Source organism: Ranitomeya imitator, chromosome 3, assembly GCF_032444005.1.
Source record: "Ranitomeya imitator isolate aRanImi1 chromosome 3, aRanImi1.pri, whole genome shotgun sequence".
NCBI classification, from domain to species: domain Eukaryota; kingdom Metazoa; phylum Chordata; class Amphibia; order Anura; family Dendrobatidae; genus Ranitomeya; species Ranitomeya imitator.
This window is the reverse complement of record NC_091284.1, coordinates 439,267,224-439,290,960: the sequence shown is the minus strand read 5'-3', so window position 1 is coordinate 439,290,960 and position 23,737 is coordinate 439,267,224. Positions and strand designations below refer to the sequence as shown.

Below are 23,737 nucleotides of genomic sequence, written 5' to 3'. Positions count from 1 at the left end.
TACAGTCCTGCTCCCCATAGAATATAATGTAGCCCTCCTAGAATACAGCCCCTCCCGCCCCCAGAATGGCCCCACAGGCCAGTACTCACTCACTGATATATTAAAAAAAAAAACACACACACACAACCCTCACCTTTCCTTATGCACCGCGCTCCTCCAGGCTCGGCTCCGGTCTCAACGGCGGCACACAGTGGGTGTGCAATGAAGTGACGTCATCGCCCATCCGCAGTGTCAGAGGATGAGGGGAATGATGGGGGGGAGCATCATCTGACGCTCGCTCCTCCATCATTGCTTTGATTAGATGCCGACATAGTTGAATGCGGCAGCGGGGGGGAGTCGGCGCTGGCAGCAGGCAAACCCCCCTAACTCACGGGCCCCATAGCAACCACTATTAGCGGAACACCACTGGCTGGGGGCCCCTGAGGGAGCAGGGGCTCTAGGCAGCTGCCTGGTCTGCCTGCCGCTAACACCGGCCCTGGGCTTAACCCCTAGAATATAATGTAATCCCCTGAGAGAATAATGCAGCCCCACCACAGAATATATTGTAGCCCCCCCATAGAGTATACTGTAGGCCCCTCATAGGGTATAATGCAGCCCCTCTCCACCTCCATCATTGTTCTCCCCCTCCAACCCCATCATTGTCTTCTCCCCCACAACCACCATCATTGCCCATTCCACTACCACCATTGTCTTTTCCACCACTACCATCATTGTCCTTTAAACCACAACCATCATTGCTTTCTCCCCCACCACCCCATCATTGCTCATTTCAACACCCCCATCATTGCCCATTTCAACACCTCCATCATTGCCTCCCACCACCACCATTGTCCTTTCCACCGCAACCATCATTCCCTTCTTCCTCACCACCCCATCATTGCCCATTTCACCACCTCCATCATTGCCTTCTTCCCCACCACCCCATCGTCCTTTCCCACCACCCCACTATTGCCAATCTCCAATGCACCCATCTCCAATACACACGCACAGCACCGCACCACTCTCACTCACACACACACACCACCGCACCACTCTCTCACACTCACACACAAAGCATCGCACCACTTACACACATGCACACGCACGCAGATAGACACACAGCACCACTCACCTATCGCAGCACATCCAGACAGCTTTTTGGTCATCAACGGCTTTCTGTCTGAAACAGCCGCATGCTGAATGATGACATCATCCAGCTGCGCAGTTTCAGACAGGAAGCACCGGGCAGGAAGCAGGACGCCGGGATGTGCTTTGTGTGTGAGTGTGAGAGAGTGGTGTGATGGTGGTGGGGCTTTACAGGCGGGCAGTGTTAGCTGCTGCCTGCGGATAATGCTGCCCGCTATTAAAGTGAAATGGTATTCACTCCTCTCCATGCCCATGCGTGAATATTTATTTCTCTTTAGCAGCGGGGACAGGCATGGCTTCCTGTCACCCGCTGCTGCTCCACTGGCACAGGGCAGGCCCCCTTGACTCAGGGACCCCATAGCCACTGGCTGGGGGGCCCCTAGAGCAGTTTGGGTCCATAGGCAGCTGCTGGCCAGCATACCAGCAGGTGTCAGTGCCTGGGTCCACCGGAGAATCCTCAGGTTCTCCGGTGGGCCAATACGACCCTGAATGCGGGTCGACAATGAGTTGGCATGACAACCCAGGGTCTGCAGCAGACCCCTGTGGTTGTTTTTGGCGGATTACTATGAGCACCGCCCAGCAGTTGGTGCTCTTAGCAAGTAAGCATTTCTGCTACACACAGGCTGTGTTATCGCAGCTTCTAGTCTCCCATGGAGACTATTGAAGAAAGTGAAAAGTAAAAAAAAAGGTTTTTAAAAATATAAAAAAATAAAAAATATATAAAAGTTCAAATCCCCCCCCAATTGCCCCATTTAAAATAAAACAATAGAAAAAAAATACACATATTTGGTATCATCACATTCATAATCACTCGATCTATCAATATAATATATATTTGGTCGCCGTAATATTGCAGTAAAATGCAATAATAGGCGATCAAAAGATAATATCCACACCAAAGTGATAATATTAACCCCTTCACGACATGCCCCGTACTAGTACGGCACATGTCGTGTCTCCCCCTTTGATGTGGGCTCTGGCGGTGAGCCCACATCAAAGTCGCGACATGTCAGCTATTTTGTAGAGCTGACATGTGCGCGCAATAGCGGCGGGTGAAATCGCTATTCACCCGCCGCTATTAACCTGTTAAATGCCGCTGTCAAACGCAGACAACGGCATTTAACCGGCGCTTCCGGCCGGGCGGCCGGAAATGATGTCATCGCCGACCCCCGTCACATGATCGGGGGTCGGCGATGCATCAAGAAGGTAACCATAGAGGTTCTTGAGACCTCTATGGTTACTGATACCGGCCTGCTGTGAGCGCCCCCCTGTGGTCGGCGCTCACAGCACACCTGCATTTCAGCTACATAGCAGCGATCTGATGATCGCTGCTATGTAGCAAAGCCGATCAGGCTATGCCTGCTTCGAGCCTCCCATGGAGGCTATTGCAGCATGGCACAAGTAAAAAAAAAATGTTTTTAAAAATATGAAAAAAATATAAAAAAATATAAAAGTTTAAATCACCCCCTTTCGCCCCATCCTAAATAAAACAATAAAAAAAACCTACACGTATTTGGTATCGCCGCGTTCAGAATCGCCCGATCTATCAATAAAAAAAAGCATTAACCTGATCGCTAAACAGCGGAGCGAGAAAAAAATCCGAAACGCCAGAATTACGTTTTTTTTGGTCGCCGTGACATTGCATTAAAATGCAATAACTGGCGATCAAAAGAACGTATCTGCACCGAAATGGTATCATTAAAAACGTCACCTCGGCACGCAAAAAATAATCCCTCACCCGACCCCAGATCACGAAAAATAGAGACGCTTCGGGTATCAGAAAATGGCACTTTTTTTTTTTTAAGCAAAGTTTTGAATTTTTTTTCACCACTTGGATAAAAAATAACCTAGACATGTTAGATGTCTATGAACTCGAAATGACCTAGAGAATCACAATGGCAGGTTAGTTTTACCATTTAATGAACCTAGCAAAAAAGCCAAACAAAAAACAAGTGTGGGATTGCACTTTTTTTGCAATTTCCCGCACTTGGAATTTTTTTCCCGTTTTCTAGTAAAAGACATGGTAAAACCAATGGTGTCATTCAAAAGTACAACTCGTCCCGCAAAAAATAAGCCCTCACATGACCATATTGACGGAAAAATAAAAAAGTTATGGCTCTGGGAAGGAGGGAAGTGAAAAATGAAAACGCAAAAACGAAAAAGGGCCGCAACTTGAAAGGGTTCAAAACGGCAGCTTGGCATGCAGAAAATAAGCCCTCATCCAGCCCAAGATCACAAAAAATGGAGGCACTACGAGTCTCGAAAAATGACGTTTTCAAGTACATGATATGGCAAAACCAATGGTGTTGTTCAAAAGTACAACTTGTCTTGCAAAATAAGTCCTCACACGGCCATATAGAGAGAAAAATAAAAAGGTTATGGCTCTGGGAAGAAGGGGAGCGAAAAACAGAAATGCAAAAATGAAAAAGGGTTGCGGTGTGAAGGGGTTAAAAAGACAGGCACGGCCAGATTATAGACCAGATGGTGTACAGCAGAGGTGTCAAACTGCATTCCTCGAGGGCCGCAAACAGGTCATGTTTTCAGGACTTCATTGTATTGCACAAGGTGCTGGAATCATTCTGTGCAGGTGATTAAATTATCACCTGTGCAATACAAGGAAATCCTGAAAACATGACCTGTTTGCGGCCCTCGAGGAATGCATTTTGACACCTCTGGTGTACAGAGTTTCTCCATCTACCTCATGATGATCGCTGATTTGATACGCTGCAATGCTTTTGTATTGCACGGTATTAGATCACTCTCTTGCACACAGAGAGGAGTCGTGTCAGCTCCTGCTCTAAGCAGGAACTTACAGGCCACCATACTTGGGTAACCCCGGGCCATCTTTTGGCCCAGGGTCACCATGGAGACCATCGACGCAATTGGGTCACTGTTGTTAGAGGCATTAGAGGGGTTAAACACCTGCGATCGGGGCTAGCACTGACAGCCACTTTTGATCATGCCTGTGCATGGAGTGAGCCAACGCAATCGTCATGCCATACATTTACGGCAGTTTGCAGGAAGGCACCTCCCACAGCGCCGTACACAGTTGTCGTGAAGGGGTTGAATGTTCCCTTAATTTATGGGAGCATTGAATTATCCAAAACTCAGTTGGGCCTGCCGATTGAAGACCATTTACAACATGCATTCATTATAGTGTGTTTTTATCTGTGGTGGCACTTTCTGCTGTTGTGTCTTAGTTAGATATTGTTAATATGTAATGTTTTCTATTTGTTTAGTTTCGAACTTGCTTAATGAAACTTTTATGTTGTGGTCGTGATCCATTTGGTGGAGATGATGACTCAAGCTCAGTCAGCGGCCGTACAGATGTCACATCAGTATCTGAAGGAGGTGGAAGCAAAGTCTCACCAGCATAATTATAGAAACTTGTGTAACATGCTTATGTTAAAGGAAGTCAGAACAAACCCCCTTTAATTTAGGCCACCATAGATGTCCCAATAATGCTTCTCACCACTACTACCTGGAGAAGTTAAAGCCTCCTGATTTGCTCATACAGTGGGTACGGAAAGTATTTAGACCCCTTTACATTTTTCACTCTTTGTTTCATTGCAGCCATTTGGTAAATTCAAAAAAGCTATTTTTTTCTCATTAATGTGCACTCTGCACCCCATCTTGACTGAACAAAACAAATGTAGTAATTTTTGCAAATTTTTTAAAAATGAAAAAATTAAATATCACATCGTCATAAGTATTCAGACCCTCTGCTCAGTATTGAGTAGACTCACCCTTTTGAGCAAGTACAGCCCTGAGTCTTCTTGGGAATGATGCAACAAATTTTTCACACCTGGATTTGGGGATCCTCTGCCATTATTCCTTGCAAATCCTCTCCAGTTCCATCAGGTAGTATAGTGAACGTTGGTGGACAGCCATTTTCAGGTCTCTCCAGAAATACTCAATTGGGTTTAGGTCAGGGCTCTGACTGGGCCAGTCAAGAATGGTCACGGAGTTGTTCTGAAGCCACTATTATGTTATTGTATTACTGTGTGCTTAGGGTCATTTTCTTGTTGGAAGGTGAACCTTCAGCCAAGTCGGAGGTCCAGAGCACTCTGGAAGAGGTTTTCATCCAGGATATCTCTGTACTTGGCCGCATTCATGTTTCCTTCAATGACAACCAGTCGTCCTGTCCCTGCCGCTGAAAAACACCCCCATAGCATGATGCTGCCACAACCACGTTTCACTGTTGGGTTTGTATTGGGTAGGTGATAAGCAGTGCCTCATTTTCTCCATACATACCGCTTAGAATTATCTCCAAAAGGTCTATCTTCGGCTCATTAGACCAGATAATCTTATTTCTGATAGCCTGGGAGTCCTTCATGTGTTTTTCAGCAAACTCTATGCAGGCTTTCATATGTCTTGCACTGAGGAGAGGCTTCCGTCAGGCCACTCTGCCGTAAAGGCCTGACTGGTGGAGGGCTGTAGTGATAGTTGACATTGTGGAACTTTCCCCATCTCCTTACTGCATCTCTGGAGCTCAGCCACAGTGATCTTGGGGTTCTTCTTTACCTCTCTCACCAAGGCTCTTCCCCCACGATTGCTCAGTTTGGCTGGATGGCCAGGTCTAGGAAGACTTCTGGCGGTCCCAAACTTCTTCCATTTAAGGATTATGGAGGCCACTGTGCTCTTAGGAACCATTAGTACTGCAGCAATTCTTTTGTAACCTTGGCCAGATCTGTGCCTTGCCACAATCCTGTCTCTGAATTCCTTGGCCAGTTCCTTTAACCTCATGATGCCCATTTGGTCTGACATGCACTGTGAGCTGTGAGATCTTATATAGACTGGAGTGTGCATTTCCAAATCAAGTCCTATCATAATTAAACACAGCTAAACTACAATCAAGGAGTAGAACAATCTCAAGGAGGATCACGAGGAAATGGACAGCATGTGACTTAAATATAAGTGTCTGAGCTAAAGGTCTGAATACTTATGACCATGTGATATTTCAGTTTTTCTTTTTTTATTAAATTTGCAAAAAAATTTACATTTCGTTTTTTTCAGTCAAGATAGAGTGTACATTAATGTGAAAAAAATGAACTTTTTTGAATTTACCAAATGGCTGCAATAAAACAAAGAGTGAAAAATTGAAAGGGGCCTGAATACTTTCCGTACCCACTGTATGTGGCATGTTTCATTAAAGCTCCAATAAAAACCAAGTTGCCATTCAGTGGATGCCTTTACATGCAGTTCCCAGTATTCTTAGGTTACTGGTAGTTTAAAGGGGCTTGTTTTGGTGAAACTCCATTTTATCACAAAAACTTATAGAATATATGATTTCATGTAAAAAAAATCTTGTGTTAATAAGCACAAAACATTCTATGCCATGTCTACAGGTAATACTTTATGTCCTCTGATAATATTGTTTACTGTGTCTATTGTGAATATAAAACATTACATGTGAAGGCTATATGTGATTTTCAATGCAAAACAAAAAGATGTTATTACGAAACATAAGTAAAATGTATTCATTTGAATTTATTAATTTTGTGACGTGTACAAAGAATTGGAATTAAATTGATCAAAACGAAACTATTAATAATAACTATATTCACAATGTGCCTGTGTCGCTGCGTAATTTACTTTAAGTAATCAGTTTTCGATTTTACTTTGTTTCCATACGTTTATGTGTGTACAAAATATGATCGATTCATCAAGGTATTTATGCCAGAATTGTACCGTAAAACATTATGAAATTTTCAAAATTTGGGAGTTCTTATGCCAGCTTTGTCAAAATGGTCAAGGCTGTTGTGGGATATGGCATGGCAAAGCCCACCCACCATATTCATCAAAATTTATGCCACTTAAAACGAAAAACACCAGTCAGGTCTAATGTCTAGGGTTTGAGTCGAACGTATAGAGAGATATATTGCCTCTTAGTTTAATCATAAAAAGATGTGTTGACCACCACTGTTGCCGTGCGCCGCACCTGGTTATGTGCGCCATTCTTTCTGTGTCTCAGTGATTGATAGGCTGCTGTACACACACATAGCAGCCCTGCCCTGCCTCAGGCTTTGTTTAATTATGCACCTGTGCCTCAGCCTGTCTCACTCTTCATCTGTGGCTCTGGATGGGCAGTGTGGAGGTTGGATCTGAAATGTCTGTCTGGACCTGGTCAACCTTTATCCTCGCTTGCCTACTCTGGCGCCATGGGGGTGACTCAGTAATGCTCCAGGTACAGCATGCTTTTAATGTGGTCTTGCTTTTAGTTCATTTAGGAGGCCTTTATGGCACAGCGAATAAAAAAAACGTAGTGTAGGACTGCCCCAATATGAGATTGCCGTGAAGAGGCGGGGTGGCTCAAAGAATTGATCAATTGTTTGCTAAATGTCTCATTTTGATAATACAGTTAGAAATTAATATGTGCATTTGCACGTTATGTATTGCGTCTTAACCTTAGGCTGCGCTGGCTTCTCCCCTTTTTATGCTGAATTTTATTAGGGTAGCAATAATGCTTGATTTTAAACTCCACATCAATGGAAAAATTGCTGGAGTTTGTTTACAATCCTCCAAAATAATAAATTAAAGTAAAGCAATGAGTTATTTAACGCTAGGATATCAGATTGGTGAGGTCCAAGAGAATAAGAGTTGATCTGCGGTACCCGCCAGCTGCCACTACACATTGAATGAAGTTGTGCAGTGCAGCTTTGTTCAATATTAACATTGCGCTGTCCCCAAAGCTAATAACAGCTGTTCAGTTGATGGGTGGAAATGTCGTACCCCTGTCTATCTGATATTGATGACATCCAATATATTATATTATGAAACCCTATCAGTAGTCTGGGCCTCCTCAATAATTACTTCTATTCTATTAAGAAATTAAGGTTGCCAAGATAAATTATGTAATTAATTGTTAGCCATTTTACTGCCTTATGTTAAACCAAAAATGATGTCATACTATGAATTTTAGCAAAAGCAATGTATGACATGGCCTTGAGCAGAACTACATGTAATCCCTTAAAAATATAAAGTTTAATGCCAAATTGTTTTAAAAAACACCAAATCCCACTGTAGCAAAATAATAATATAGATCTACTCCGTAACAGTTTCCCTATGCTTAGCTGCTATCCCTCCCTAATAGACACGATTTTTTGGCGCCCCCACTCAACGGCGGCTATCACCTCTTTTTGCTGCTTATTGTTTTTCCACCTATAATCTAATAGGTATTCAACAGGGCGAGTTGGGGATAGCCGCCGTTGAGTGGGGGCGCCAAAAAATCGTGTCTATTAGGGTGCCAACCTCCACTGGTAGGTAGAGATAGCAGCTAAGCATAGGGAAACTGTTAGGTTATTGTTACGGAGTAGATCTATATTATTATTTTGTTACACTGGGATTTGGTGTTTTTTAGAACAATTTGGCATTAAACTTTATATTTTTAAAGGATTACATGTTACACAGTTGATTATTTTCCCTGTTTTTGTATTTTATACTTCTTTTCTTGAGTAGAACTACACAAAGACTCATGGATGTTGAAGAAATGAAGAGCTCAGAAAGAAAGCCACAATGCACAAGTATTCTAGTGGATAGGTATGGGCGGACCCATGGATGTTTGGGCTGTTCAGGTTCGTCGGGTTCGACCAAACTGGAGTTCAAAGTCCCATTCGGAATCCGACCGTGAGTCTGAACTTCAGTGGTTTAAAATGGCTTTAAAATGGCCATAGTTAGGGCTAGCGGGCTACAAAAGTAAAATGGGGCAAGAGCAAGACAAGTGCACAACAAACAAATTGGATAGGGAAATGACTTAAATGACATAGAATCCCACCAAAAAAGGATCCCCATGGCGGAGGCAAGTCTAAGCCTGACAGAGGCGCCGCATAGGCCCCCATGCCCTTGTCCCTTCCCCGAGTGACTTTGTGCATTGCCTTGGTTGAAGAGGCAGGGCGGCCGTAGTGTCCTCAGGTGGCCTTTCACTTCACCCTCATAGTGAGCCACTCTTTCTGACTACCCCCCATGCCGTATGGGCTCCGTTACATGTTGGTGTCCTTGGAGTACAGTAAATAAGGGTTTGAATCTGGAGAGTGAGACAAATAAATGGGTACCACATCCAAGTAAGGCAGTAGTCATGCAAATTACCCATTACTCATTCTTCAAATTTTGGGATGAATTGAAAAAGATTGTGAAGTGGATTGGATTTTTTTTTTAAATGTGAAGATGGGGTCCTGTACTACAACTGCCGCATATACACAGCTGGTACAATGAAATTGTGAATGATCATTAAATCAGTCAATTTTGAATAAATTTTTTCTAATGCTGGCTGCAAATCGCCATAAAATTATGAACCGGTAAAAGAATGCATGGAAAGCAGCTAAGCAGCTAGTATATTGTGGAATGGGGAAGAGATGTATGTGAACACTTATTTCCAGCAGATGATACCGATCTCAAACAAGAAGAAACACAAGAAGATGGCAAAAAGCAAGAACTTGATGGTCACCTCCACATCCCTTATTTGATGCTCTCATTTTTTTAAGTGGTTTTTAGGTAAAGCACTCCCGCAAACATGTTTGTAAATTCGAACATTTGTTTTTACGCACAGTACTGTCACAGACATGGGTGCATAAGAGTAGAAAAATGTGTTTTCACGCACATGACTTCCACAGACACTGTTGCCGATTAGGAAACATTTGGGTATGCACAGTACTATGACAGACATGGGTGCAGAGTACACATAGAAAGTCTGTTTGGAAAACTGTGCACACACAAAACTTAATATTGTCCGTCACTACAGCTGGGTCCTGTCCCTACACTAAGCAGAGCACAAATAAAATAATAATAATCTTGAAACAGGAATAAGAGGTCCAAGATTGTTTTGTTGTTTTTTTTTTCTTTATTTTGTGTTTTTTTGTTTGTTTTTAAAGAACTGGCTTAAAACAGCCTAGAAGTAAAATTAAAAATATCAATCTAGAAGCAGGAGGCATAGGTCCATGTGGAGGTGGATGTTGCAATATAGGTGTAACAACTCTGCTGGCATCACGGCATGCCCTCTCATCTCTCACACTATCTTACCCACTGCTCCAGGTCATGTTGCGGTTTCTGTTTCTAGCCAGCGCCATATTCTGTGCCTCTGCCCTCTGCATGCTTCCTGGCTGTGTGTATAGGGGGGCGGCGCCTGAACTCTCTGGTTCTTATAGGAATCAGGTGCACCTGTCTAATCTGTTCCTGACCAATTACCAAGAGGCCTCCAGTATTTAGTGCAGCTCCACCCAGTGGACTGCGCCTGTGCAATGTGTTAGCTCAGTTTGTGTTTAGCTTGAGTTTGCCAGGCCTTGCTCTGTGTTAAGGTACCGTCACATTAAGCGATGCTGCAGCGATATAGACAACGAGCCGATCGCTGCAGTGTCGCTGTTTAGGTCGCTAGGAGACGTCAAACACCGTCAACAGCAGAACGATGCAGGAGCGATCCAGTGACGTACTTATCGTTCTCACTGGTTGTTGCTCCATGAAAAAACATTGCAGGCATCGTTGCTTTTGCTGTCAAACATGACGAATCACGCCGACCTGACGACCAAATAAAGTTCCGACTTTCAGCGATGACCAGCGATGTCACAGCAGGTTCCTTATCGCTGCTGCGTGTCAAACACAACGAGATCGCTATCCAGGACGCTGCAATGTCACGGATCGTTGTCATTCTCGGAAAGTTGTTCAGTGTGAAGGTACCTTTACTCCCTCTCTGGAGGCTTTTCTCCTTGCCTTGCCTTGATCTTGTTGTCCGCCCTCCAGGCGGCAGAATATCCTGGTCCCTGTGTCTTTGTCTTTTGTCTTGTTCCATTTCCTTGTCTAAACTTAGTCTTATCTCAGTCTCCTTGTCTGTGGCTTCCTTTCCTGCTGTGTCTTTCCTCGTGTTCTCAGTCTGCTTACACTCCGCACTCTTGTGGCTCTGCCTGCTCTGTACCTTTGTGGCTTTACCTCTGCTCCGCACTCCTGCAGTTCTGCTCCTTTCCGCTCTGCTTAGCTTCTGCAGCTGCAGTAATCTCTTGCTGCAGCTCCTCTCCACATTCCTTGTGACTCTGCTCTGCTTAACTTCTGCAGCTGCAGTAATCTCTTGCTTCAGCTCTTCTCCACATTCCTTGTGGCTCTGCTCAGCTTAGCTTTTATTGCTGTGCTATCTCTTGCTGCTCTACTGCTCCTATTCGCAGCCTTGCAGTTCTCTTCCAGTCTGAACAGGTCCCAACCTGTTCCTTCTTTCTCCTTTCTTTCTGGCTTGTTTCCATACCTGCATCTTCTGTGAACAGGTCCCTACCTGTGCCTCCATACTACATATCCGTACCTGCACCTCCAGTGTGAACAGGTCCCTACCTGTTCCTTCATACACATCAACCAGCCCTGTGTTCTCCGCCGTGCCTCTGCCAGCCCTGTGTTCTCTGCCGTGCCTCTGCCAGCCCTGTGTTCTCTGCCGTGTCTCTGCCAGCCCAGTGTCTCAGCCGTGCCAGCCTACTCGTCTGAGTTTCAGCCGTGCTCTTCTGCCAGTCCTGCCTGATGCCCGCACCTGTCCTAGTGTTCCTGTTCTCCAAGTGGGATCAGCAGCCACAGCCAGACATCACCCTGGAGTAGCACCTGGCAGCTGCCTGCTGCACAAGCCTGACCTCACCATCAAAGACTCCAGTGAAAACCCAGGCAGCTGTCATAGTCACGCCCCTTCCAGGGTAGTCTGGTTTGTGGCACAGTGAGGCCACAAACCCCCCGAGCTCACGCCTACCAGTCAGGGCGTGAGCGTGACAGTAGGTATAAGAGGCAAGAGAGGAGTAATTCAACATTGTTGTTTTTTTTTTAGTGTTTTTTTTTTTATAGAACTGTCTTAAGACAACCTAGAATTAACAAAACTAAAAATAGCAATCTAGAACCAGGAGGTGTAGGTCTAAATGGAGGTGGACTTGGTGGTGTAGGTGGAAGAGGCAAAGGCTGAGTAATTCAGCACTGGGTTTTTTTCCTCTTGTTTAGTGTTGTTTTTTATGGGACTGACTTAAAACAACCTAGAATTAACAAAACTAAATACAGCAAACTAGAATGAGGAGGCATATGTGTAGGTCGAGGTAGAAGTGGATGTGGCAGTGTAGGTGGAAGAGGCAAGAGAGGAGTAAGGCTGCCGTCACACTAGCAGAATTTGGTCAGTATTTTACATCAGTATTTGTAAGCCAAAATCAGGAGTGGAACAATCAGAGGAAAAGTATAATAGAAACATATGCACCACTTTTGCATTTATCACCCACTCCTGGTTTTGGCTTACAAATACTGATGTAAAATATTGACCAAATACTGCCAGTGTGACGGCAGCCTAATTCAACAGTTTTTGTTGCTTTTTTTGTTTGACTGTTTTTTTGTGTCTTTTTTTATGGAACTGACTTAAAACAACCTAGAATTAATAAAACTAAAAATTGCAATCTAGAATCAGGAGGCATAGGTCCAAGAGGAGGGGCAGGTAGATGTGGTGGTGCAAGTGGAAGAGGCAGGGGAGGAGTAATTCAACTCTGTTTTTGTGGGGGGCTTTTTGAAGGTTTTCTTATTATTTCTTTTGGGGGGATGATTTCTTTAGGGACCAAATTTAAAAGAACATACAATTAACCAAAAAGGCATCCAAATGAAATCAATGGCAAATAGAGTTGAACACTGGCTGGATGCGGTTGGTATAGTTGTCTAGTTAGCCAAAGGTATGGACAAGGTGGGAGCCACACCTCATTCATTTTAATCAATGTTAGCATTCCCGTATTGGCTGTGGACAGGAGGATGTGCCTGTTTGTGATCATACCCCAGCTGTACTAAACAACACAACAGTACACTTGCCGCAGGACAGGCCAGCACCTCCAAAGCACAAAAGGTGAGCTCAGGCCATATGTCCAATTTGAAGACCCAGGGGTTAAATGGTGCAGACTCATCAGTAAGTACTGTATGTAGAGATGTATGGACATATACAGTACTCTTCCAACATTTTGTTATAACGCTGCCTTTTGCTATTACGAACCGTATCAGATGGTGGTGTCAGATATTGTGGCGTGCTCATAATGTTTTGCAGCATTTTGGCCATGCTAACCCAGCTGCGTTGGCAACTTCCTCCTCCGCCTCGTTCTTCCCATGAGCCCCTGCTTTCTGGTGAGATAACCATCAGTAGTAGCTCTACCAGCATGTGCTTGTATTCATGAATTTTGTGATTCCGCCCCAGTGATGGAAGTATTGATGCTACATTGTCTTGTAGCAGGGATCCAGTAGGGTGGCCACCAGTAATCAACACTGGTAACAATTGGAGCAACTTGGCAGTCATTGCGCAGGCACAGCAACATGTATTGGCTCATTTGTGCCAAGCGGCAATGACAAGCTGTCCTTGGTGAGAGGTGTATCATCTGGGTCCTCTGTATGCCCCTTAGCCATGTTCCAGTGATCCCTGTGAGCTGCTTTGAGTACCACCCTGCTGTGAACACGGTTGTTCCTTCTTCTCATCCTGCCAAACTGTCCCCTGGCTGGAAAGCTGGGTATCTGGTCGCTGTTGGGATAGCAACACACCCCACGAGCCATGTGTAGTCAACAGGCCTGATAAAAGTGTGAATTGGCCCTGCCCCTCCTATGTGAACACCTCATCCATTATGCTTGAAATTATTTATTCCAGCAGGCATACAAATGGTCATATTGGTGGAGTATTCATAGCAGCACAACACGACACAAACATCCACACTCATTGGTAGTGAAGTGGTGTTGTTCCATAGAGCGACTCAGCCATGCATGCTGCAGCTAAAACTCCACTATTGCCTGCTGCTGCTCTATCAGTCTCTCCAGCATATGCAAGGTAGAGTTACACCTTGTTGGTACGTTGCATATATGGCTGTGAATGTGTAGAATGCTAGCAGGTGCATAGGATGCAGTGACACACAGGAGACAGAGCAAGAGTTAACAGGTTCTTTATATATAACAGTGATGGAATAAGCAGGGGGTAAAGGATATGAATTTGCAGATGAGAGAAAGACAAATACAAAAGGTTAACTTATCAGTCTCTGTGCACTGGAAAAAAGTGGCTGGAAGATCCCTTGGTGGTGTCGTAGGCGGCGCGAGACATCTCCGATCTGGTCCCGCAGAAAGGCAATGCACTGTCTCCTTGCGGTGATGAATCCTCCAGGTCCTTCGGCACATGATCTCCAGGTCCGGGCACACGATGCAGTAAAGATGGAGGTCCGCGGCACAGCAGATGAAGCAGAAAGTTGAGTAGACAAGGCCACAGTGGAAGCGCACAGTCCAGTGGACGCAGTCAAAGGCGCGGTCAGGTTCTCAGCGGGTACCGCAGGGATATGACTAAGCGGTGCTTCCGCAATGGTGAGCGGAGCAAAGATATGGACTCTGTACTGCTCACTACATGGTGTAGATGTCTCTTTGGGCCGTAGGTAACCTTTTTAGCAGTTTTGCTAGCTGGGTGTGAAGGCACAGCTAGCTGGTGTGGGTCCATCGAGAGGGAGTCAACCGTCTCTCTGTTCACAAGCTTGTTCCCAGCCAAGTGTCTCGCCTTCCCAGGCACACTGCTATTTAAGTTGGACCACCCCCATCAGTCAGGTGTCCTGAACAACTCTGGTCAGAAATCTCTTCCCCCCAGAATAATGGTGACAGCCCTGATAGTTCCAGCCCAGACAAGCAAGAGGGACCGTTAGCCTGGCTCTCCTCCCTACAAGTGGGAAGGCAGAAGTGATGCTGCAATGCAGACAGGTGAGCAGCAGGGTGAGAACACTGAAAGCACACAAACACTGTCCGCACTTTCAGCAGCAGCTCTCACATATATGGGGAATTTCAACGAAGCTCTGCAAACACCAAATTCAGCAAATGCGCCAGGCAAGAGATGTGCATCATGCCAGCTAGGCTCATAGCTGCTAAAAGATTTTGCCTGTTATCAAACACCAACCACTCATCTGTCTGCTGTTTGATCTCTTTCCACAGCTCCTGCGCATTGTGGGATTAGTTCCCCAAACAGATGAGTTTCAGAACAGTCTGCTGTCCTTTCCCTCTGGCTGTGCTGAACTTGGTGATGCAGGTCTTACTGTGACCAGATGAGGAGGTAGTGGAGGAAGCAGAGTAGGATGTAACTACGATAGAGAAACGTCCAGCAATTCTCGGTGGAAGTAGGACATGAGCTAGAACACCTTCAGCCTCTGTCCCAGCCACCACTGTATTTAACCAGTGGACAGTTAGGAGTGGACAGTTAGGAAGATGTAATGTCCATGGCCATGCTTACTGGTCCACGTATCGGTGGTTATGTGGACCTTGCCACTGATGGCATTGCACAGTGCGAGACAGCCACCGCCATCAGGTTTTTAAAACTTTCTGTCTCCACCAGCTGGAATGGCAGCATTTCAAAGGCCAGTAATTTGGAAGTGCTGTCATTCGGTACCATAGCTTGTGGGTGGTTAGGGGGTTATCTCCGCTTTCTCTCGAGGGTTTGGGGGATGGAGAGCTAACCACTTCCATGGGATGGTGTGGAGATGCTCGGTGACACTGGTGGTGGTGCTGTCATATCCTCTCTTTACGAGGAGGCAGATGACCCTGTTGATCATGAGCAGGAGGAAGAGGCCGAGACCACAGCAGGAGATGGAGCAGGAGGCTCAGATCTGTTATGCTTTTTAAAGTGTGTACTCCACCTCATGCTTGCACTTTAGATTTCTTGTCATGCAGGTGATGCTCAGGTTCAGAAGATTTATTCCTCGCTCCAGGTTCTCATGGCACATCATGCAAACCACCTGTCACTTGTCATCAGCACATTGTCTGAAGAGCTACACCTTGGAGCTTTTTCGAACTGCCTTTGGTGTGCTCATTTCAGCATCGCTGTGGGCAGTAGCAACCTGCTCCCTCTTTAGCTGTGCTGCTGAGGCAGGATGACCACCTCCTCTTTCTCTGAACTGTGCATTTCACTAGGATGGCCTTTACTCCATATGGGATCTAGGACCTCATCATCCCCCGCATAATCTTCCACCCAATCCTCCCCCTGCCCTCTTTGCTGGTCTTCACACTACAGAAGAATGCTGCAGTTGACATCTATGTTTCGTCATCCTCTGTGATGTGCTGCGGTTGTCCACTGACTGTGTGTATTAGCACTCCCACGTACTCATCCTCCAACCTAACAAGTGGTTGGGGTTCAGTGAACTCAGTCTCTTCCACCTCTGGGGCAGGGCCAGGTGGACGGGCCACAGAACCCGAGCCAGTGGAGTCATCAAGAAGTAGAAGAGACTGCTGTATGGCTTGAGGCTCAGACTGTTTTGCCAATTTGCAACGGGGTGAGTTGGAAGCCAGATAACCATGGTCCTCAGGTGCCAACTCTGCACTTTCTGCAGTGGACCGGGTGGAAAATAATGCAAAGGAACTGGAGGCACTCTCAACCATCCAATCTATCGCCGCCTCAACATGTTCTGGTCTCACCATTTGTGTAGCGGTACTCGGCCCTACAAAATGACACAGAACGTCCTGTCGCCTCCGTGCACCAGAGGAAGGTGTTTAATTTGTCATGTAGCAGGCACAGAATGACCACGTCCTCTCCCTGCTGCAGCTGTTATGAAAGGTAATTCAGTACCACAATGGACATAGAGGTCAGCGCACATACAGTGACCTGGCAATAACCCAAAAAACAAGAACGAGCTCTGAGACGTGGGAACTCTGTTGACCGCAATCCCTAATCCTCTCCAACCACACTAAAGGCAGCCGTGGATTGCACCTAACGCTCCCTATGCAACTCGGCACGGCCTGAGAAACTAGCTAGCCTGAAGATAGAAAATAAGCCTACCTTGCCTCAAAGAAATACCCCAAAGGAAAAGGCAGCCCCCACATATAATGACTGTGAGTTAAGATGAAAAGACAAACGTAGAGATGAAATAGATTTAGCAAAGTGAGGCCCAACTTTCTGAACAGAGCGAGGATAGGAAAGGTAACTTTGCGGTCAACACAAAACCCTACAAAAACCACGCAAAGGGGGCAAAAAGACCCTCCGTACCGAACTAACAGCACGGAGGTACACCCTCTGCGTCCCAGAGCTTCCAGCAAGCAGGAAAAAACAAATTGACAAGCTGGACAGAAAAAAACAGCAAACAAATAGCAAAGAGGAACTTAGCTATGCAGAGCAGCAGGCCACAGGAACGATCCAGGAGGAAACAGATCCAATACTAGAACATTGACTGGAGGCCAGGATCAAAGCACTAGGTGGAGTTAAATAGAGCAGCACCTAACGACTTCACCACATCACCTGAGGAAGGAAACTCAGAAGCCGCAGTACCACTTTCCTCCACCAACGGAAGCTCACAGAGAGAATCAGCCGAAGTACCACTTGTGACCACAGGAGGGAGCTCTGCCACAGAATTCACAACATGCAGCAACATAACAACGAACAGCAGCAGTTCATCAGAATGGTCACATCCCCTATTTGATGCTCTCATTTTTGGAAGTGGTTTTTAGACACACTACTGACACAGAGAAGGCGGAAGAGTAAAAAAAATTCTAGGCCCTCAACTGGTACAGACACACAGGCAGAGTAGAATAATTTTTAGGCACGTTACTCATATAGATACAGCGACAGAGTAAAATTACTTTTTAGGCCCAGAAACAACTTGTACAGACACAGTGATAGAGTAAAATTAGTTTCTTAGGCACAACCTCAACACATACACACAGCGGTAAAGTAAAATTATTTTTTAAGCTCAGCCACAACTTGTACAGACATAGCAGTATAGTTAAATTATTTTTAGGCCCACAAATGGCACGGGCACAGCGGCAGAGTAGAATTAGGCACACTATTTGCAAACACATGGCTGCAGAGTAGTTATTTTTTAGGGACACTACTCGTACAAACACAGCAGTAGAGTAAAATTTATTTTTGGTCCCGGTCACAACGTATACAGACACACCAGTAGAGTAAAATTAGTTACGTAGGCACAGCCATAACTCGTACAGAGCCGCAACTCGTACAGACACAGCATTAAAATAAAAATATTTTTTAGGACCCTCCAAGACTTGTACAGACACAACAGTATAGTAAAATTATATTTTAGGCCCAAAAAACAGCACTGGCACAGCAAAATTATACAATACATCAGATGCAGCACATTACACAAGACATAACTAAATAGTAATAATAACATTGGGGCTGTAGATGGCAGCACATACATCACAGGAGATGCTGAAGGTGGAAGCTGCAGCACATCACAGGAGAGATTTGGGGTGGTGGTTGCGGCACATACATCAAAGGAGATGCAAGAAATGGAGGCTGCAGCACATACATCATAAAAAAACATTGGAGCTGGAGGCTGCAGCACATCACAGGAGACACTGTGGCTGGAAGCTGCAGCACATTACAGGAGACACCAGGGCTGCTGCTTCATTATTCACCTGTGGGACAGGAGCGTATCACATGCTAACTCTACCCAAGAAGTACATCCTGTCACGACGTAATCCTTCATTGCACACACTGCAGTGCACAGTACTTAATATTGTGTGCGCATACTTGCAGTGCACAAATGGCCGGCGGCCTGTCGTGAGCACTGCTGTCCCCTGAAAAGTACCCGAGGGCGGAAGAAAAGGTCAAACAGCCCACGGGCCAGAGGATCCCCACTCCTGCTATAAACAGTACGTTATAGACAGCGCATCACCTATTAACTTAGGATGATGTGCTACTAACAATTTTTTTAACCATGCATAAAAGTCAAATTACCTGACCAAAGATCTTAAAAGAAGAGCAAAACTACACAAATGACTCTTGGTTAAAGTACACTTACACGAAAAGATTATTATGAATGAGTGTTCCTAGGAATGCTTGTTTCGTGATAATCTTGCAGTGGAACAGGCTGCCGATCACCTGACGAATGCGCAAAATGCTCATCAGGTGAAATGACCTTTGTGTTGCACAGATTGTTGCTCTTGTGACCTTGTTGACTACTTGCAACAAAACTTTTGATGGTTCTGTGATCATATCCCAATATCTTAGCTATATCAAGTGTGCAGCATCCCTCTGTAAGACGTTTCACAATTTTTGACTTTTCAGAATCAGTTCATTTTCGTTTTTGACCCATTTTGCCTGAGAGAAACAAGGTGCCTAATAATTATTCACACAGGGTGTTGATTTCCTTAGGTCACATCGTTCCTCATTATTAATATATACACATTCCAATTTATACAGCTTGGAGTTGGAAATATGCCTAAAAATTATGACATGGTTAAAATACTCACTTGCTTAATAATTCTGCACACAGTGTGTACAAGACCGTAAGTAATTACATTAGTACAAAAATACAGCAATTATTTTTTTTCTGTATGGTCCTGTGGAAGGAGCAAACATTGGGGCAGAACCTCTCTACTAAAGTATATGTAAGGCAAGCTGAGACGTCTTTGCTTATTTGGCTTCTACAATATATGGGAGGACACAGCTTTTTCATATTGAGAGGCTTACTTACGGTTTTGACAGGCATTTGACTACCGAATTTAGTGATATCAGTACCCAGTCCAACAGAACTCTATTGGTATTTTGCACTTTCCTTAGTATGGGAATAACGTGCACTTATAGCAACAGATTTTTCCTTACATTTTCATGATGAAAAGAAATAACATCTTTACTTTTAGGCATAAGGAAGGTTTTAGCTACATATTCTTTCATCTTGAGATTCAAAGTCAGCAAGTTCCTATACGGAAACATGGAATAATTGCCATCTTCTAAGCGACTTTATCCTTGATATAAATTGCTCAGCAAAAACATTCAGTGATAACAGATTTTCATCACTAGTTATGTGTTAAAGGAGAAGCTTTGAACCAGATAAAATGCTGTCTGTTATCAAACCTCAGTAGGCTCCACATAAGAATACTAGGGAAGAAGGAAAATATATTCAGTCAGAAGGTAGAGCAATTTTTTATTATGTATTCCTTTATCTCATAGGGAAACGTTTCACCATATTTATGCAAATCAAGACATTTCCTTGCTTGCACTAAACTAGGAATAATCTGTAGGTTATGTAGTCACCAAAGATAAAAGGAGGTAGTTAGGATGAATCACATCTCTGTCGTAGGCTCTATCTGGAGACTTCATCAATGTTGTCATGTTCAATGAGAATGGCACTGCACGCCGCACTATTCCTCAAGTCAAAATGATGACTGACACCACAATGCCTTATCATAAGTCAATGAGGTTCATCTGGTGTTGTTGGTGTCTGTCACGTCATAGATCCACTACGCGTGGTATTTCTGGTTTTCTGTTCTAGAAAACCAGAAATGATATAAAGTGTGAACTTAACCTTACCATATGGAAACTTTGTATAGATCAGTAGTGTATGGAAATAAAAGAATCTTTGCAATTAATCCTATCGGAGAAATCAGCTTCATTCTCCAGTAATAGATTCAGAAAGTATAATAATGGATGTAATGTAGGTTTTAATACATAGTAACTTAGCTTTATAGATTTATAAATGGTCTTAAAGGGAACCTGTCAGCAGGATTGTGCACAGTAAGCAACATAGTTTCAGGTTGGCGCTGTTATACTGATTGAAATGATACCTTGGTTGATGCAATCATACTTGTGGTTGTTGCTAAAGGTACCGTCACACTAAGCGACGCTGCAGCGATACCGACAACGATACGGATCGCTGCAGCGTCGCTGTTTGGTCGCTGGAGAGCTGTCACACAGACCGCTCTCCAGCGACCAACGATGCTGGTAACCAGGGTAAACATCGGGTTACTAAGCGCAGGGCCGCGCTTAGTAACCCGATGTTTACCCTGGTTACCATCGTTAAAGTAAAAAAAACAAACAGTACATACTTACCTACCGCTGTCTGTCCCCGGCGCTCTGCTTCTCTGCTCTGGCTGTGAGCGCCGGGCAGCCGGAAAGCAGAGCGGTGACGTCACCGCTCTGCTTTCCGGCCGCTGTGCTCACAGCCAGAGCAGAGAAGCAGAGCGCCAAGGACAGACAGCTGTAGGTAAGTATGTACTGTTTGTTTTTTTTACTTTAACGATGGTAACCAGGGTAAACATCGGGTTACTAAGCGCGGCCCTGCGCTTAGTAACCCGATGTTTACCCTGGTTACCAGCGAAGACATCGCTGAATCGGCGTCATACACGCCGATTCAGCGATGTCAGCGGGAGATCCAGCGACGAAACAAAGTTCTGGACTTTCTTCCCCGACCAGCGATATCACAGCAGGGGCCTGATCGCTGCTGCCTGTCACACTGGACGATATCGCTAGCCAGGACGCTGCAACGTCACGGATCGCTAGCGATATCGTCTAGTGTGACGGTAACTTTAATCTGTAATTGCAGTTTTCAGTTAATGATATGCTCGTGCTTTGGGGCGGCCTGTGGGGGGTCTTCATGTGGTGCTCTGCTTAGGTATTCATAATGAAGACTCCTGACAGGTTACTCATCCCTCAGTTACCTCCCCCCTAGTTTACATAATGAATATTATATATATACACCTAAATAAAATGGGAATGGTTGATGATATCAACTTCCTGTTTGTGGCACATTAGTATATGGGAGGGGGAAAACTTTTCAAGATGGGTGGTGACCATGGCGGCCACTTTGAAGTCAGCCATTTTGAATCCAACTTTATTTTTTCCAATGGGAAGAGGGTCAGTGACACATCAAACTTATTGAGATTTTCACAAGAAAAATAATGGTGTGCTTGGTTTTAATGTAACTGTATTCTTTCATGAGTTATTTACAAGTTTATGACCACTTATAAAATGTGTTCAATGTGCTGACCATTGTGTTGGATTGTCAATGCAACCCTCTTCTCCCACTCTTGACACACTGATAGCAACACCGCAGAAGAAATGCTAGCTCAGGCTTCCAGTATCTGTTGTTTCAGATGCTGCACATCTCGTATCTTCACAGCATAGACAATTGCCTTCAGATGATCCTAAAGATAAAAGTTTAATGGGGTCAGACAGGGAGACCTTGGTGGCCATTCAACTGGCCCATGACAACCAATCCACTTTCCAGGAAACTGTTCATGTAGGAATGCTTGGACCTGATACTCATAATGTGGTGGTGCCCCATCTTGCTGGAAAAACTCAGGGAACGTGCCATCTTCAGTGCATAAAGAGGGCAACACATCATCATGGAGCAATTTCAGATATCCAGTGGCATTGAGGTTTTCATTGATGAAGAATAGCCCCACTATCTTTGTACCCCTGAAGGCAATTGTCTATACTGTGAAAATACGAGATGTGCAGCATCTGAAACAATGGATACTGGAAGCCTGTACTAGCATTTCTTACTACAGCGCTTCTTCCCCAGTGGCTGTCCATGTGGTACTGATGTGGCACATGGGTGGCATACGGTTGCCACACCTAGTACACAGATGGACACATGGTCACACGGACATCTCCGGTACTGTTTTTCCAGTACTGGAAATATCAGGAAGTGTGAAACTGGCCTTAGATGTAGCGTAGCCAGCGTCACAGTGTTAGTGAAGACTGAACTTCTTCTAGAGAAAAAAAAAATTGTACAGAGTAGTTTTATAGGTAGCAACGTAACACGTTAGTGCAGCCGGCGTCAGTATTAGTGATGACCGATCTTTTAGAGAGAAAAAAATCGTACAGAGTAGTTTTATAGGTAGCAAGGTAGCACGTTAGTGCAGCCGGCGTCAGTGTTAGTGATGACCGATCTTTTAGAGAAAAAAAAATCGTACAGAGTAGTTTTATTGGTAGCGTGTTAGTATAGCCGGGGTCAGTGTTTGGTGATATCCGACCTTGTTTTAGAGAAAAAAAAAAAAAGTAGTTTTATAGGTAGTCTTTTTTGTTTTGCACTAAAAAAAATGCTATCACGGTGTAATTTCTAGTGCTTTAGGAGAGGGTGCGTCACATTGTTGGTGACGCCTGTTTTTCTTTTGTAAAAAAAAATGAGTTGTGTCGAGTAAATTTTTAGCGAGTGCATTAGGGAAGCGAATGTCACATTGTTGGTGATGTTTGTTTTTGTTTTGTAAAAAATAATTGCGTCAAGTAAATTATTAGTGAGTGCATTAGGGTTGCGTTGGTAACATTCGTTTTTCTTTTTTTTTTTTAAATAATTATTTGCGCTGGGTAAATTTATAGGGAGGGCATTAGTGTAGTGGACGTCTGTATTTTTTTATAGGAAGGACCCCCAGCATGGTGCTCTAGGACCCAGGCAACTCCTGCAGCAATCGATCCCATATGGATTGCACCCCCCGAAAATTATCAGCACGTCATTCCGGATTCGATCAGCAGCTCAGGAATCCATGTTGACATCACTCGCCTCACTGAAATTCTTTTTCAGTGAGGAAATAATAAATCTTACGGTGGCCCAGACAAACCTGTATGCCCTTCAATTTTTCACCCAAAATCCCACGTCATCATACGCCAGATGGACCCCTGTAAATGCAGCAGAGTTGATGACATTTTGGGGAATTGTGCTGCATATGGGCATAATCCGAAAACCAAAGCTTTGGCAATACTGGAGTACTAATATTCTCTACAGCACGTTGCTATTCCGCATGGCCATAATTGAAGCGATCCAAAAATGTTTGCATTATAGTTATAATGCGCAGTGTCCTCCCCGAGACTATCCAAACTTTGATCGTCTATATAATATTCGGTCATTGGTTGAACACTTCAGCACAAAATTTGCTGAAGCGTACACACCCCAGAGGGATATCG

The 23,737-nt window shown here is 44.6% G+C and overlaps 1 protein-coding gene across 1 annotated transcript in view; it reads left to right on the top strand.

Annotated features, from left to right (window-relative positions):
• The window catches only part of LOC138670210 (pinopsin-like), a 42,244-nt gene extending 35,548 nt beyond the window's left edge, over window positions 1–6,696 (top strand). The window contains exon 5 of the mRNA XM_069757347.1: window positions 4,365–6,696. Within this exon, the coding sequence (XP_069613448.1) occupies window positions 4,365–4,502 (138 nt within the window). The 3' untranslated portion in view covers window positions 4,503–6,696. The remainder of the gene's footprint in view (window positions 1–4,364) is intronic.
• Window positions 6,697–23,737: the final 17,041 nt, after the last annotated feature.